Source organism: Rhinoderma darwinii, chromosome 2 (assembly GCF_050947455.1).
Source record: "Rhinoderma darwinii isolate aRhiDar2 chromosome 2, aRhiDar2.hap1, whole genome shotgun sequence".
NCBI classification, from domain to species: domain Eukaryota; kingdom Metazoa; phylum Chordata; class Amphibia; order Anura; family Rhinodermatidae; genus Rhinoderma; species Rhinoderma darwinii.
In genome coordinates, this window is record NC_134688.1 from 416,045,229 (window position 1) to 416,062,822 (window position 17,594).

A 17,594-nucleotide genomic window follows, 5' to 3' on the forward strand; every position below is an offset into this window, starting at 1 on the left:
TTCCAGCAATTTTTTAGCTCCAAAAGTCAAATAACGCTCCTTCCCTTCTAAGCCCTGCCGTGGGTACGAACAGCAATTTATGTCCACATATGGGGTATTGCCGTGCTCAGGAGAAATTGAGGCTGCTATGTGTTCAAACATAAGTTTATGACCACATATAGGGTATTTCCGTAATCGGGAGAAATTGCTTTACAAATATTGCGGTGTATTTTAATTTTTATGGCTTAATACAAAGAAATTGAGCAATAAAACTGTGGGATCAAAATGTTCACTGTCACGAAGGGTCTGTGGACCCACTGGGCCGTACCGCCTTGCACCCAACAGGGTGCAGGTGAGAGTCTATAGGTACCTGTGGCAGCTCAGACAGCAGCAGGGCAGGCTCGGCTGGGACTTAGGTAGCAGGCGGACGTCAGGCGAGGTGAAGCAGGTCAGACGTGGATGCATCATGGCACGACTTTGGCACAGCTCCGTGCTAGACCAGGAAGGTATGGATTGCTAGGAAATGGAAACAGGAACTGGAAACAAGTATAGGGACAGGAACTGGAACAGGAAACACACTAGGAGGCCATCACATAGACAAACTATAGGGAACACAACAACGCTCAGGCATAGAACTAGGGGGCTGGACCCCTCTTATAGTCCAGGGTACTCACGGGTGGTCAAAGTTCGTCCATGAGGTCCGGTGCGCGCGCTGTCAATTTAAGAGCGGGCACAAGCGTGCGCGTGCAGCCTACGGAATCCGGCAGAGGTGAGTGGACGTGAGCGCTGGCGTCTCCTGAGGAGGAGGCTGAGGCCAGCGCTTGCCGACTCGTGGCTGCGGCTGTCAGGGGGATGTTGGAGCTGACAGCCCGCAGCCACGGACATTACAGCTCACTATACCCCTAGATTAATTCCTTGGGGATGTAGTTTCCAAAATGGTGTCTCTTTGAGGGGTTTTCCTATGTTTTGGCACCACAAGACCTTTTCAAACCTGACATGGTGCCTAAAATATTTTCTAATAGAAAGGAGGCCTGAAAATCCACTAGGGGCTCCTTTGCTTCGGAGGCTGGTGTTTCAGTCCATTACTACACTAAGGTCACATGTGGGATATTTCTAAAAACTGCAGAATCTGGGTAATAAATATTGAGTTGCATTTGTCTGGTAAAAACCTTCTGTGGTAAAAAAATTTTTTTATTACAAATGAATTTCGGCAAGAAAATGAAATTTGTAAATTTCACCTCCACTTTGCTTTAATTCCTGTGAAACGCCTAAAGGGTTAAGACACTTTCTGAAGACTGTTTTGAATACTTTGAGAAGTGCAGTTTTCTAAAATGGGGTGATTTATGAGGACTTTCTAATATATAAGGCCCCTCAAATCCACTTCACAACTGAACTGGTCCCTTAAGAAATACCCTTTTGAAATTTTCTTGAAAATGTGAGAAATTGCTGTTAAAGTTCTAAGCTTTGTAACGTCCTAGAAAAAGAAAAGGACATTCAAAAAACGATGCAAATGTAAAGTAGACATATGAGAAATGTAAACTAGTATTTTGTGTGGTATTATAAGAAGTTACATTTAAGTTTAGAAAAATAAAAAAAAATCCACATTTTCTCTGAATTTTGGTGTTTTTCACAAATAAATATTGAATTTATCGATCACATTTTTTTCACTAACAAAAGTACAATATGTCACGAGAAAATAATCTCAGAATCTCTTGCATAAGTAAAAGCATTCCCAAGTTATTACCAAGGACAAAACTGGCTGTGTCTCCAAGGGGCTTAAACTACTTTACAGCACACTCGCAAATCTCGCTCCACTCAGCAAAACGTGGTCTGTAGTTTCTGTGACTTGTAGCTCAGGGCCTTAAAACGTTTAATCCAGGATGCTGGATCACTAGAAATTCTAAACTATTGGACTTCACACATACTTAGAAGCACATACATATAAATATACTTATCAAAATTGGTGACGGGATGCAGGTCCTAGGTAGTGGTACGCAGGTCCTGTTCAATGGGAGGGCTGTGCATCTAAGTGTTATAAGTGTCAATGTATGCAGGGGTATAGCTGGGGGGTTTGCAGTGCCAATGCCTGGGGTTTTGGGTTCCTGAGGGAGCACCAACCAGCCAGTCTATGAAATTAGTTATATATTATGAATGTTGATATGTCATAAATGTCCTTCATGGGAAAACGCCTTTAAGATTAATAGAAATGGGGGGGCTATAATGTGTGAAACCTGCTGAGTTGACCAAATGTATCAGACCATTATCAGTGTGATATGACAGTATGTCTGCGTTCATATGGGCTTGTATGGCCACTGATATTGGTCTACTCACAGCAGGTGAACGTTTGCTTTCAACAAGAACCTAGAAAATAGCTAAAAATTTCAACATACTCCTTTCTTGCCTAACATCATCCACATTCTCTATCACTATAATATGTTGTCATCAATCCAATGAGATCACTGAATGAACTGAGAATTATTTATTCATAAGAGGCCACAAGCTAACATTTGCATATTCCCTGCAGTAATAATTAATTGTTTGTATTTCTAGTTAGTGTGAAAAAATATAATCATTTTTGTGAGTTGGTTTTTATTAAAAATGAACTCCAGTGATGATCTTATAATCCTTCATAAACCGAAATGGCATTTAAAATTAAGTAAAGTTTATTTCTAATAAATAACTTTATATAATATTATTACTCTAAAGCTAGAGCTATATGAGGATAGTCATTGCAACCATAATATATATATATTTTTTAGAGCATCTTTGTTGCATAAGAATGAACCCCCTTGTAATTGTTACATTATGACCAGATTGAATCCTTCTTTTAAAAAAAGTTTTCTGAATCTGAAAACCTTAATCTCTCTTCAAAATAATCTAATAAATGGTTGATCATGGAAGGCCAACCCTCAGGACCCCCGTCGATGAGCAGAATGAAAGAGTTGCTTTGTTTTCTCAAGCACAGGGACTCGTTTTGTGACTCGTTTTGTGCAGCTGTGCTGGTACTGCGGCTCAGCCCCATTCAGGTAAAATGAGTTGAGCTTAAGCGGCTTTGTTCGGGCGATCGGAGGTGGTTCCAGGGAACGCACCCTCACAGATCAAACATTGATGGCTTATCCTGAGGATAGATCATCAATGTTCTAGTTCTTGAAAACCCCTTTGAGCCATGTAATGGTAGTATTTATTTAAATTAGCAACATGTAATACTCAATTTTCGCTGCACTGGCGCACCGTATAGCCAGCCACAGATATCCGCTATTGGACGGAGAATTCAGAAGCCGCATTAGCAGTATTTATTTGACCAATAGGTCAGCTTCATTTGAAATGTGTGTATCTTAACAGAAACAGTATTAATTCTATTGCATTTAAATTAGCAATAAACGGAGTGTTAACAAAGCAATTGCAATTTAAATGCAGTAGTCTAAATGGATGACTGACTATGTAGATAATTGTTATATACCGTATATATCGGCGTACAAGACGACTTTCTACACCCTTAAAAAAATGTCAAAAGTGTGGGGTCGTCTTATATGCCGGATATTGTCGGATATTAGGGATGCACGTTGCAGCCGCACAGCTCAGTATAGTACACATGACTATGAGAGCGGGGCTGCGGCTGTGTAATTCAGCCACAGCCCCGCTCCTGAGTCCTGACATATGCGCGCGGGGTCAGCATCATGTGATGCGGCCGGCGCTGCACTAATGATCTGCGGCACTGAAGACAGAACATGGCGGGCGCGCTACAAAGCACCCCCATGTTGTCTTCAGTGCCTGAACTGCCGCTCATTAGTGCAGCGCCGGCCGCATCTCCTCATGCTGACCGCGCGCGCACTTCCTGTCAGGAGCGGGGCAATGGCTGTATTACACAGCCGCAGCCCCGCTCTATAACGCCGGAGATCAGAGAACCTCTCATCTCCGCCGTTATTCCCGTGAATGCTGCGATCACAGCTGACTGCAGCATTCAGGGGAAAGTGAGAAGGGGGGATGCCCCTGGATCGCGTCACAGGGAATTCCTGTGACGCGATCGAGGGCCATACCATATATGGGCAGACAGCCCAGGGTCTATTGACGGACCCCAGGGCTGTCTGACCATATCTCTTGTTGTTAGGATATACCCAAGTATGTCCTAACAACTGCCTGTGTGCTATCTGTCCACAGGCTAATGTACTGTCACATATCTGATATATGTCAGTACATTAAAGTTTAAAAATAAAGTAAAAACAAAGTATGGTTACATTTTTAAAAAAATACACCTTCACCTTTTTTACAATAAACATTAAAATAAGTCTCAATACATAAAATACACACATTCAGTAATGGCGCGGACAACAATGTTTTTGCATCATTTATGATGTGTACGCTGTAAAAAAATGAAATAAACACGGCTTTCATTCACTTATTAATGTGAGGCGCGAGGTGCGATGAATTTACCCTCCATGTTCCTCACATTAATAGTAATTAACCCCATCATGTACCTCGCCTATCTGCGCATGCGCGAGTTCAAAGAGACAGAGTCCTGGGTCCTGCCGCCGATGGCCATAGTGAAGCGCTCCTGCACGAAATGGTGAGTATATCTTAAATTCTATATTTTAAGGGTAAAAGTTGGGGGTCGTCTTATACGCCCAGTCGTCTTATACGCCGACATATACGGTACTAATTTCTAAACTTACCTGCCAATGTGGTAATAAAAGTTCCACTGACTTGGCTTCCAACTGAATTTATGGAAATAAAGAGGAAATCTGGCCAGACATTAAAATCACAAACTGAAAATTGTCAATGCAATTACAATGTCCCTAACTAGGCCATTCAGTCTGACTTATCCAATACCCATCATACTATATTTAATCAGAGTACTTCAACCTTCAAAGTTACTACAAAAATCCAGCAAGTTATTGATAATTGCAGCCAACATGATAACTATAATGTCTGAGACTGTTAGCTGCCCTACTAACCCAAGCATCGTGCATTGAGGAAAAGGTAGACAAGAGGACTGCCCAAAATTTTAGTAATAATTTCATCACCACATTCAACAGTGGTAATAAGAAAATCAGGGAAATCCTAGAGAGGCATTGGCATATCCTGACCAGTGATCCCTATCTTAAGAGTGAATTGCCCAATAAACCTATAGTTACTTTTAGACATTCAAAATCTTTAAAAAATATTTTGGCTCCGAGTAGACTGAGCAATCCTTCAGCGACCAGCTCAACTTTGCTCCCTAAACTATTAGGCTCTTTTAAATGTGGCCATCAACGCTGTATGTGCTGTGCTGTGATCACCCATAGAGCCACAAAATATACATCCACAGTGACTGATGAATCTTTCAAGATTAATAGTTTCCTTAATTGTGGGAGTTCATATATTATTTATATGCTTGAATGCCCCTGTCGTCTACAATACATTGGCCGCACTACTCAGTGCCTACGAACCAGAATCAATAGTCACAGGTTCAATGTAACTTCTGGTTTTATGAAACATAGTGTTTCACGTCATTTTGCCTCTACTCATAATAATCTTTTTAATGAAATAACAGTTACACCCATCGAACTAATTTCACTAAATACTGCAAATAGATTTAATAAACTTAAGCAGCGTGAAAATTATTGGATTTTCAAACTCAGGACTCTCCAACCATATGGTTTAAATGATCTCACTGAATCTTCCCTATATTAATGATTATTGATAAACAATCATGTTTATCCATTCAACAGTAATTTCTGTGCTCGTTCGTTTGGGTCCGTTTTTTCCTCACATTTGCCATTGCTTTGCAGTTCCTAGCTCCATGCACTCCTTCAAATTCGTTTAGTTCATAATTCAGGTTATTCCGATATAGCGGCTCTTTTTGCTATTACATAGAGATTATTAGTGTCACTCCCTTACCGCTATTTTTCTTCTCGATATCCTATTTTTCCTTCACATCCCTCATTTTTAATTTCTGCCTCACCTAGCTATTTGATGATCTAACTGTATACTGGTTGACACACATCTGTTTCCCTTTTATCCTGTTTTTATACTAATAATTCGTTTATTTACCTATTGTACTGTACCTACATAATTGTATTCCATAATTGTATATTATTTCATCATAACATTAGTTCATAATGGTAGCCTATTGTATCACATTTGGTTATCATTTTCAGAGTACAGATTTAATGGATGCCCGTCTTTCTATTCATAAATGCGCTGTCACTTTAGCATACTTTTGGATGCTATTACTTTCAGCATATGTTTAGATGTTTCTAACATCATTCTGTTATTATTATTCTGTCTTTCCACATTCATTTATATGCTGTCTTTTTAACATCCATTTGGATGCTTTCTTTTCCAAGTAATTTTATTGCCGTACATATATATATATATATATATATATATATATATATATATATATATATATATATAATTTTTTCTGTAGATTTGGATCTTTCTTCTTTTTTCCTTTTATATTTTTCATATTTATACTACTCCGACATTATGAGTATTATAATAATATTTTATCCCATTTGTAATTTTATACTCTATGTACCATTATTGTTCTGTTTGCTATGTGTTTTCCTTCGATTCAGTTGCGTATGTTTTACATTGCTGCTGTCCAAGGTCCTGACCGCTGATTATACCATCTACTGCCTCGTGTGAATGGTTGCATTCCTTTCATTTGTGACGTCATCCGAGCACTTTGACCCCGGTCACATTGGCGGGTTTTTTCAGTGTTCAGTGTGTATTTAAACTGTGCAGTTGATATGTTTCTCTTATGGCCTGATGAAGATGCTGGTGCGGCATTGAAACGCGTAGCCTTGTTTTCAATAAATTACTTATACATCACATATCCTTCATGCTCATTGCCTTCCCTGTGCAGCAGCGCCTTGGAGACTCTATTTTTATCTGTACATCAGTATATGAGACTGTTATAAGATTGTAAAGAGTTGATAAATGCAGAAAATGTTTTGCATTTCCCCTTGTTTGCCCATCCAGTGCTATAAAGTATATACACTACTCAATATCTACAGTAATAAGTAATTGCCGCAGTGATACCCACATCTTCATCTCCAATTATTTCATTACAGCTGCAGAGAAAAAGACACATTGGGAATGACATAGTAGCTATTGTCTTTCAAGAAGAGAACACTCCTTTTGTTCCTGATATGATTGCATCAAACTTTCTTCATGCGTATATTGTGGTACAAGTGGAGAATCCAGAGATGGACTGCGCAACTTACAAGGTATGGTACATTTTTAACTTTTTTACTAGAGAAATTATATTGACTTCTTAAAACAGATATACAAAACTTACCCCGTGATATTTTATATCTAATTTCATTGTCTTGTTTGCAATTCATACTACGATTAAAAAGGTTCAATATGTTGAAGTAAACGTCAGGAACTACTTAGCACTTAAAATGACTCGATTGAAATATTGACTTTTAGCATTAGTAGGATCATTACAATGTATTATAGAATTATTTCAAATAAAGTCTGTCTAGGTCACGATTACCAACAGAAGCAAGTGAAAGGGTAAACTCAATGACATTGGCTGCTGACCAAGTCAATTGCATTAAAAAAAAACACATAACCGGTTTCTAAATGGTGAGTAATTAGAGGAGACTATGGTGCACAGTTGGTCTCCTTTCCTTTTTCCTTGAATAAAAATAAATGTAGGATAAGGTAAATCTACAGCACTCACCACTCCAATACTTAAAAAATAGCATAGAAGACATCAACAACATACCGTATGGCTGTTTTACATCCACCTGACTCTTTTTATAGACCTTTGAATTAATTGCTGCTGAACCCCATACTAAAGAAGGAAAAAATGAATATGAAGCAGGATTAATCCTCTATTTGCCTTTGTCGCCATATCGGATGTTTCACTCTCACTCACTTCTGTGATCCGCCAGCCTTGTGGCTTTGTTATGTATGTTTTGCCATTATAGTAAGACGTGACATTGTATACAATCATTTTTTTTTTTCATGTAATGAATTTATATTCACATGCAAATAAAAAGAACAGTTTATCGATAGAATGAATTTCTGCATTAACTATGAAGTGACCATTTGGATTAAAGGCTATGTAAGCCTTTGAAAGTGAATTTTTTTTTTTAATAAGAATGTCAGTCAGTGTGTTTGGTGCAACTTTTAAATTAGTTTTCGCTGTATCTTTCGCTAAGACCTGAATCTGTCAGTCCCGCAGACCTAATAGGTTCAGTGTCAGCGAGAGACACGCAAGATCCACCTGTAATCTATCACATCTAAGTCATGAACTTAGATGTGATGGATAATAGGTGGATCCTGCGTGAACCGCTGACACTGAACCCATCAGTCCCGCAGATCTGACGGGAACAGGTTTTAGCAATAAATACAGCTTTTCTGTATACCGGATACAGAGCAGCTGTATCTCAAAACGTAAAAAAATTTTTTTTTACGTTGCACGAAACACGCTGACATTTTTATAAATAAAAAAATCACTTTTAAAGGTTTACATATTCTTTAATGTCTGTCTGGTTGTGTGGGATAATGCAGTACAATAGGAAGGTGTATTTAAAACAAAATGAGAGCCCTTTACCAGTCAATAATCTCAGAAAAGGGTTAAGTGACATAACATTTACCTATCATCCTCTGAAGGAGGTTGACATTTTGAAAACCGACATCAACTCATTATATCAGATAAATATATTGCTGGAATTAACAAGTCAAAAACAGCTGTCTCGCCCATCGTCTGTCCTTTACTGGATATTATATCAAACCGGTAGAAACAGCGTTGCTTATCAGTGTGCACTTTCTATCTCTACAAATGCCAATTGAGAGGAAATATGGCCAAGCACTGACAGGAGGAGTGGGTGGTGGCACATAAGTTTTACAGCAATAAAACAATAAACCCGAGCTCAGAAGAGGAAGCTGCTTCGATCTCCACATGCGTATTTCTGGGGTGGCATTGTTACAATAAATTGCCAGTTTATATGAAAAGTTACAGAATGTGCTGTTTGGTGAGGCGTCCTTGAAAGAACAGATTGGCTTGTGCAGAGCTGTTAATTGTTTCCAAGAAGCAGCTGCCTTTAGCCAGACAATATTCTTGTGCAAATATTATTTGTGGACAGGAACTTCCCCCATTAGGATGGTTGCTAGGCAGAAACTCAAACAGGCGTATTATAAAGATGGGGTTATTAGGTAGAATTGTTGCTTTATGAGAATAATGGAGAGGCGGTATCCCTGGCCAGGGCCTAATGGTCTGCAAATTGGAAAACCATATGCCAGACTTAATTTTATTGACCTGATGATTTAAATGATCAGAAAATACTAAAATACCAGCTGTCCCTACATAAAAACACATGCAGCACAAACAAATATATTAACGGATTTGTCTTGGCATGAATTATGTTCTTCTGCATATATTTTTTGGCATATTGGGGAACATGCTTTTCTTCTGAAAGATAGACATTACTTCAAGGTTTGGGTTCTTCAATGCAGTGGGTATACCTCTTTACAGCAGTACTACAAGTCCCAGGTTACATGTTGTCTATGGAAAATTGCTACCAATTAAAGCGTGTAGTTAGAAAGGACTTCCAGCACTTATGTTGTAAAATCTTTACTGAACTTATAACATGAAGAGTGACTTCCATACAGAAAAGAAGTTAAGAGAGTGACTTCCATACAGAAAAGAAGTTCCTAAATTAATGATATGTTTAGTCACAGAAAGAGTTTAGCTTATACTAAAAACCAGAATACCCTCTAAGGATTCAAAAAGGAGCATTTTACACATTACCATTTTTTATTGGCCCCAAAGTTTCTATAAGTAAGGCAAATAACATGGTATGCCTGCTACATATACTCACATAAGTTACCCAGCCACAGCTGCCCCCATAAGTGTTCTTGCAATAGTTTGCCCACATAAATAGTTTTTACCGTGCAGATATGTATGGCATAGCCACAGGATATGCCATAAATGTCTGATAAGTGGGGACTCAGAGCAATCATAGAGGTGGCTCAACATTTATGTGGCTCTCTCCATTGAAATATACAACTACAACTGATTTATTTGGTCTCCTCCTGTATGTGGTCACCACTCATTACCTTGGCTTGCCAAACTTGGTTCAGGGGACCCCTATTTATCAGGTAGGTTGGGGTCCCTTTGGAAATGCCATAAGCATCTCAGCCACAGGTCTGTCTTTTTAATAGATCACCTTAGGTGTGGACTGAGAATTCTGGATGTAGTAATGTTGCCATGTTGACGAATTGAGAAAGATTTCTTATTCCAGTGTTTAAGGTGCAACCTCACGAATGTTCAGCTTTTATGTTTAATTTAGCCAAGGCTGAAGGCACTTGAGGGTCTGAACTAGTGGTACTGGCTGCCGGACAGGACAGGAGGTCGGGCACTCTAGACCTTCCACAATGACAGGAAGTTTTCTGCATTGAAGTGAAATATTTTAGGTCATAAGTTTAATGCAATAAGAACAGGTTAAAAACAGTAATCCTATTGTGGACTGAGCTACGACTAATACAAATGCAATCATTTTACTGGAAACATCACTAATCCGTTTACAGATTGTATAATTGACCCTTGTAAAGGCTTTTTTTTTTTACTGATATGAGTAAAAGGTCATATTAAAACATCATTAATGAGCTACAGCCATTGATAGCTGGACCACCGTGCCTTTTCAAGTAAAAATATATATCTGCTTATATATATGAAGATCCATTGAATTTCAGCTCACAATGGCGGCAGCTCATGAATTCCCACCAATGATGACTTTCATGTCAGTCATCTTGAATATTTATGTTCGTTATTTCTTAAGTGATTTACAATGACTGACTAGAAGCAGTAGAAGTGTATTAATCTATATTCTGATAAGCTCTTAGTATGTTGTGCTGAAGTCTGTGGTGTTTTCAGGAAAGACTCACCTTAAAATTTTAGAATATATACTATAAATGCTGGGGTACAAATATGGTACAAGTGATGTTCAGCGTATTTTTTTTTTTTCTTACCAGGTCTCGGTGACTGCACGTGAAGATGTGCCGTCGTTTGGGCCCCCACTTCCAAATCCACCAGTATTTCAAAAAGTAAGAAATGTAAATGTATACCTGCTCCGCAGGGAGACATAAGGCACAGGGCATTCAAAGCTATTTTAATCCTACTAAACAATCTCTACAGTAACATTCATTTTATTCAACCACACCAGATGTGCAAAACAACATGAACTTAAATCTCCATTATGAACTATATAATGCCATACTTGTGGCTCTGACTTGTTCTGCGAGCCAGGTATACAGTATATTAGAGCTGCATTTTTTCAATATGTTCACTATATTGTGGTATAGGTTATTTTAGTTGAAAATTAATCATATAATTGTTAATTTTTCAGATAATGTTTGTAAGACAGAAATAGGAAATAATAATAACAAAAAAACCTCAGGTAGACACAAGGAATTACTGCCACCACCCCCTAACCACCCCTACATTCTAACCGTGTTCTATTTGCCCCATGCCACTTAATAGGTTATTAGCAGAGAATAATCTTGCTTCTGTTCGCCATCTAGATGGTACAAAGCGCTATTTGCAGGCAGAAGCTCCGGTAATTAAATGTCCAATTATGCCTTGCTCAGACATTGCATAAGGAGATGTGGCTAGATCACATCTATCATTAGTTATAAAAAGCAAAAAGAAAGCAGCACTAGGTTAAAAAGAATAAGGTGCAAGCCTCAGGATCCCGACTCCACGTCCTCTCACAATACAAAACATAATAAAGTAGGCAGCACTTCTGTTGTTGTGAGAAAAAAGGCTGGATAATTTATTCACCTATGCCCAAGCAACGTTTCAGCCATGTAAATAGGGCTTGAGAAAGACTTGACAAAGGCCCTATGTTCAGGGCTTAAACGTTGCTTGGATGTGAGTTAATACATTTTCCAGCTTTTTCATCACAACTACAGAAGTGCTGTTTACTAATTTCTTTTTTGTATCGTTACACTCCTCAAAATTGAAATTGCAACACCAAGAAGGAAAAGTTTTGGAACTGTGGAAATCACAAGATCGATAGAAATGTTAACGGTAAGCAAATGATAAAAAAATGGGAACAAAATATTCCAAACAACTTGATTTAATCAGTATCGAGAATGATCGCCACGTGCAGAAATACACAAACTTATATGCCTTGGCATGCTATCAATGAGGTTATTAAGAATGTTATGCCATGCTGAATGCACTTGGGCACGCAAATCATCAAGATTGTCTGCTGGCAGCTCCCTTTTCATTTGCCGACCAATGATGTCCCAGATGTGCTCGATGGGAGACCAGTGCGGAGACGCTGCAGGCCATGGTAGCACATTTAGGCCACGCAGGCTGCTCACAGTAGCACAAGCAACATCCAGCCTGGCATTGTCCTGTTGAAAAACGGCTTCTCGGACACTTTGGAGAAATGGCTATACCACTGGTTCCACAACCAAATCAATGTAACACCGAGCTGGTAGTGTACCTAAAATGAAGACTAGAGGGAGTGGGACCGGCATGACGTTCCCTTGTGAAGAGGATAGACCTCCATTTTAGCCTCCATTGCTGTCTTGCTCTGCACCCTGATAGCCTTTGATAGCAGTGGCGTGTGGTCAATAGAACACCTGTAGTTAGACGTCCGGCTCGTTGCCCAATGTTGCGCAAATGCCTTCTGATTGTTTGTGTCGACACTGGTTGCCGCCCTAGGCTTGGGATGTTTCGTCAAATTATACTTGCAGTACAGAATGGATCACTATGCTCTATTTTTCCAATCAGACGATCCGTCCATGAAGAGGTTTGCCTCCGCGTACCTCTTGCTGTCATTCCCGTTCTTTGTTGTTCTCCCAACCGACGGGACAGGCAACGTTGAACAGAGCTGACATCTCAGCCTAGGCATGTAGCGATCTGCCGGAGTGATAAACCAAAGTCTCTCAGTTCAAGGATTCTGTCCCTCTCAGTTTGCGACAAGTGACGATAACTGTCACGTCGACGAACAGGAGGTATCACACAATCATCCCACAACACTTGATCCAATTTTTTACGTTTCACGTGGCTAAAAAACTTTGCTTTCAATCTGGCTTTCATGCAACCCTAAATGCCACAGATTGGAGCTAGGTGCTTTAAAATGTGATAATTTGCAGATTTTAGGGACACCTGCTACATACTCAATTTGCATAACCTTACGGCTTGCCCTTCTTGGTGTTGCAATTTCAATGTTGAGGAGTGTATATTGATCATGTGAGCAGGATGCCAGGCAGCCATAGATGTAAATCTAAGGCACAGTAGAGGCTGCAGACAGTGCTCTGTGCAGTAGCATGCATGTCCCAGGTAGTTTGCAATCTGTGGACTACTGCAGGCAAAGTTAAAAATAATTGGTTGGCAATAGCTTTGCATCATCTACAGTGACAATAGCAGAATACAGAAGGCTAGGAAGACTTTTGGCTGTTACCTTATGCATTCCTGGATTGTTGGTATATATGGTCCACTTTATTTAAAGCTGGCCATAGATGTAAATTGGAACCAGTTGACTTCAACGGGCATTCTGAGCTGAATGTGTATGTCCTCTTCAGATCACAAACATTACACAGCTTTAGGTTTGGCAAATACCAGCTTGGGAGATTGTGTAGGTCCTTCTTGTGCAGCCACAATAGCTCCGACTCGTGAAGGTGTCCTGTGGTATCTGGCACCAAGTAAATTGTGAGGTGGGGCCTCCATGGATCGGAATTGTTTTTCAGCACATCCCACAGATGTTTGTTTAGATTGAGATGTGGGGAATTTGAAAACCAAGTCAACACCTTGAACTCTTTGCCCTGTTCCTCAAACCATTTCTGAATGATTTTTGTAGTGTGGCAGGGTGGATTAACCGGCGGAAAGAGGCCACTGCCATTAGGGAATACCGTTGCCAATAACGAGTGTACTTGGTCTGTACCAATGTTTAGTTACAGTAGGTGCAAATTAATTCCAGTATCCAAGGTTTCCTAGCAGAAAATTGGCCATTGCCTCTGCCGGATTGCCTTCTTCCAATAGTGCATCCTGGTGCCGCCTCTTCTAGCCATTCACATAATATAAAACAAAATGTGATTGCTTAGACCAGGCCACCTTCTTCCATTAGTGCATGGTCCAGTTCTGATGCTCACATTCCCATTGTAGGCACATTCAGCAGTGGATAGGTGGTCAGCATGGGCACTCTGACTAGTCTGTAGCCACGTAGACCCAAAATTAGCACGCTTGGATGCACTATGTGTTCTGCCACCTTTCTATTATAGTCAGTATTTTGTACTACAGTAGCATTTCTGTGGGATCGGATCAGACAGGCCAGCCTTCGGTCTCGACGTGCATCAAAGAGCACAGCATACTGTGAACACCCCACATTACCTGTCGTTTTGGAGGTGCACTGAGCCAATCATCTAGCCATCACAATTTGGACCTTGTCAGAGTTGCTCATCTCATTATGCTTGCCAATTTTTACTTCTAAGATTGAGTATGACATTCGAGACTTCGTGAACTGCAAAACAGCTGGGGTGGTCTATTTAATTACATGTCCATGCCCACTGAATTATGTGGGCAAAACGGTGCGGCAGTTTCGGTGCCGGATTAGGGAACATGTTGGAGATGTTATAAATTCGAGAGATACTCCCATATCAAAACATGTACATGCTAAACATCAAGGCCGGGCAGAATGTTTACAATTTCAGGCGATTGAATTAGTACGTCCTCCTAAACGGGGAGGGGACTGGGACAACCTCATTCTGCGCAAAGAGGCCCAATGGATCTACAGACTGGCCTGTGTACAGCCTGAGGGTTTAAACGAGCAAACAAATTATACCTGTTTTATTTAAATATACAATTCATTTGAATATATATTGTGATGTTGGTTTTCTAGGTAGGTGTATGGTCATTTAATCCTGGTCCTAGGATAGCTAAATTGCAGCAAGTCATTTAATAGTAACAGGCATGGTAGATCTGACCAGGAGGGTCTTTTAAGTCCAAAGTGTGGTAGACATCAATATTGCTTATTCATTCATACAATATGTATTTCCAGGGAAGGTGCTTCAATTGTGGCAGTCCTGTTGCGGTTTTGAACTGATCCGCAATATGTATCCAACCTGTTATTGTTATACTCTATCTCTCATTAGAATGAGTTCTTGTGCAGCAAGTAGATGCTTCTACAGCCTCCCATTGAGTCTGCGCGTTCTTTGGCGTTGACGGTGTTGCTTCCGGGTATGTCAGCTGACGGCCGGGAGTCACATGGTCGGACGTCACTAATGTGGTGGGCTGGTGTGATTGGCTGGTTCGAAGTATGCCTCCGAGGCCAGGGGGAGGAGTATCTAGTTCATAGTAACTCAGAGTCCCGTAGTGAAGCATGCCGCTGACATCTATGCTTGCATGCTTCCGTGTTGTGCAGTAGAATATCTGCTGCTGAAGAAATATCGCTGGCATCCTGGCCAGAGTGACCAAGCTACAGACCCCTGATGATGATAAGTATAGAAACGCGTAGGGTCGGGTTAAGTAAGGGATTTTAGCGTGGGGGACAGTGGCATCGTTGTGTACCTGAGCATCAGGAGATTTAGGTGCGGTTATCGCAGGCTCCGGTGTGTTTTAGGGTCTAAACCACTGTTACACCAATGTTTAAAGGCTGATTCCATATTGATATCTTTCCAATATACTCAGTCATAGAGGGTTCACAATTGAATCTGGACTTGGAGTATTTGTTTAATACGTTTTTAATACACACGGTTGGGCTCTTCACGGTGGTGATTGTACCCCTGTTTTTAGAGAGTTATGAAATAAAAGTTATACATTTTACTCATATATCATCTTCAGTGAATTTACAAATTTTTACTTCTACCAACAAATGAACTTCAAGAACTGACTATTCACTTGCTGCTTAATATATCCCAACCCTTGGCAGAAGCCATTGTAATGGGAGAATCAATGTTATTTACTTCACCTGTCAGTGGTTTTAATGTTATGGTTGATCATGTGGTTATATATTGTAGCAGCAAGGATCAGTAACACAAATCTGTCTGTGGGGTAACAGGGAATTGCTGCATTTGTAGTTTATGCAGCATTTGAGGTTGGTTGTGTTTTATAGTGTTTCTTTTCCTCCCAGATGTGCATTCACCCATGTAATCCCTTTCAATAGAGACACCTGCCATAGACAGCCTACAGCCATTGAATAGTGACTCACAGAGCCGATCAAGGCATGACTCAATAAAATTAACAAATTTAACCTCTCAGCCCATTTCTCTGTACTCAGCAGGGAGCAGACCATCAATTGGAAAGAAAATGAGTGCCAGCTTTTGGCAGTCAAAATATTAGTCATGCTTTTCCCTGAGCTGTCATAAATGCGTCAGCATGTCAGCTACCAAGCTTGTAAGTCCCTGCTGGTCGTGGAAAGATGAAAGCGATGCGAGAAAATCTGAATACCAAATGTGTTCATTATGTCTTACACTTTCTGATTTCTTACCACGGGGCCCTGCTGGTAGAGTATGTATTGCAAAATTCTTTATAGGGATCATGTTGTGTTTGTAATGAACAAAACTGTACCTGAGTCAAGTCTTAATATTCTACTGGACTGGACAATGTACCTTACAAGTGACAATCATACTGCACAACCTGATTCACAGTACGAATTTTACTTGTACTGCAGTTGCCTAACTGCGACACAGGTCCCCTCCCTTGTAAAGGCAAGGGTGCGACAAAATTGACACCTGCTGCTCTTAGCACAACATGAATTTAGAGTAGTTGCCACTTTCCTTCCGTCACATAAAAGAGAATGGGACGTAAATACTCAAAGCCTGGGTGAATAGTTGAATAAAAAAAATAGGATTTGCATTTAAATATATACTAGCCGGAATGCTCCCTATTGTGAATTGTAGCATTCTGTTCACATTTGATGGTCTGACTAGCACTGGGTCGCCAAAGGTCACAACTACTTATGGCAGTCTTTATAGTACTTATGGAGGTTGACAGTCATCTTTACACAAATCCTGAATGGCATATAAAACGACATTGTTATACAGAATTTCTGTAACATACCGTTTCTGTTTCTGCTCATCTTGAGTAAGTCTCACAATAGGTATTGTGGTAGTTCTAGTTCTAGAGCACTTTTAAGCACCTTTAGGCGATGAGAGAGAAAAATAATATACAGTAGTTATATATATATATACAGGCAGCTGTGGTCCTACTTTTGTAGCATTTCATTTTCTCCATAGTCAACAAAACCAAGAAAGTGTTTTCAATTGCATTTACCTTGAGTTGCCTTTTTCTGCCAAGTTGTAAACATTTTTATTATTTACACTGTATTTGTTTCTGGAGAAGTTGAACATCAACCAAAATTCCCTTTAAGGTATTAATCAACACAGAATATTGAACCTTTTTGGATTAAAAAAACATACGTTTTATACAACTGTATCTCAATTGTTAGTGTTCGTTTAGGCAATTTACTAGTCCGTATTTGTAATTTATGATAAAGAGGAGTTTCCTATTTAAATTGACTTCTACATTAAAATGAATATGCAGATTTTGTGATTTTCCTATCTTTCTAGAATGCTGAGTTCCGTGAGTTTTTACTGACCAAACTCACTAATGCTGAGCATGCTTGCTGCAAGTCTGACAAGTTTGCCAAGCTTGAGGTAAGCGA

At 39.8% G+C, this 17,594-nt stretch overlaps 1 protein-coding gene across 6 annotated transcripts in view; it reads left to right on the top strand.

Annotated features, from left to right (window-relative positions):
- Window positions 1–17,594, top strand: part of RAP1GAP2 (RAP1 GTPase activating protein 2) — a 669,125-nt gene that overhangs the window by 623,176 nt on the left and 28,355 nt on the right. For all 6 annotated transcript variants that reach the window (XM_075854239.1, XM_075854235.1, XM_075854234.1 and 3 more), the window contains 3 exons: window positions 7,038–7,193; window positions 10,954–11,025; window positions 17,500–17,586. In XM_075854239.1, the coding sequence (XP_075710354.1) occupies window positions 7,038–7,193; window positions 10,954–11,025; window positions 17,500–17,586 (315 nt within the window). The remainder of the gene's footprint in view (window positions 1–7,037; window positions 7,194–10,953; window positions 11,026–17,499; window positions 17,587–17,594) is intronic.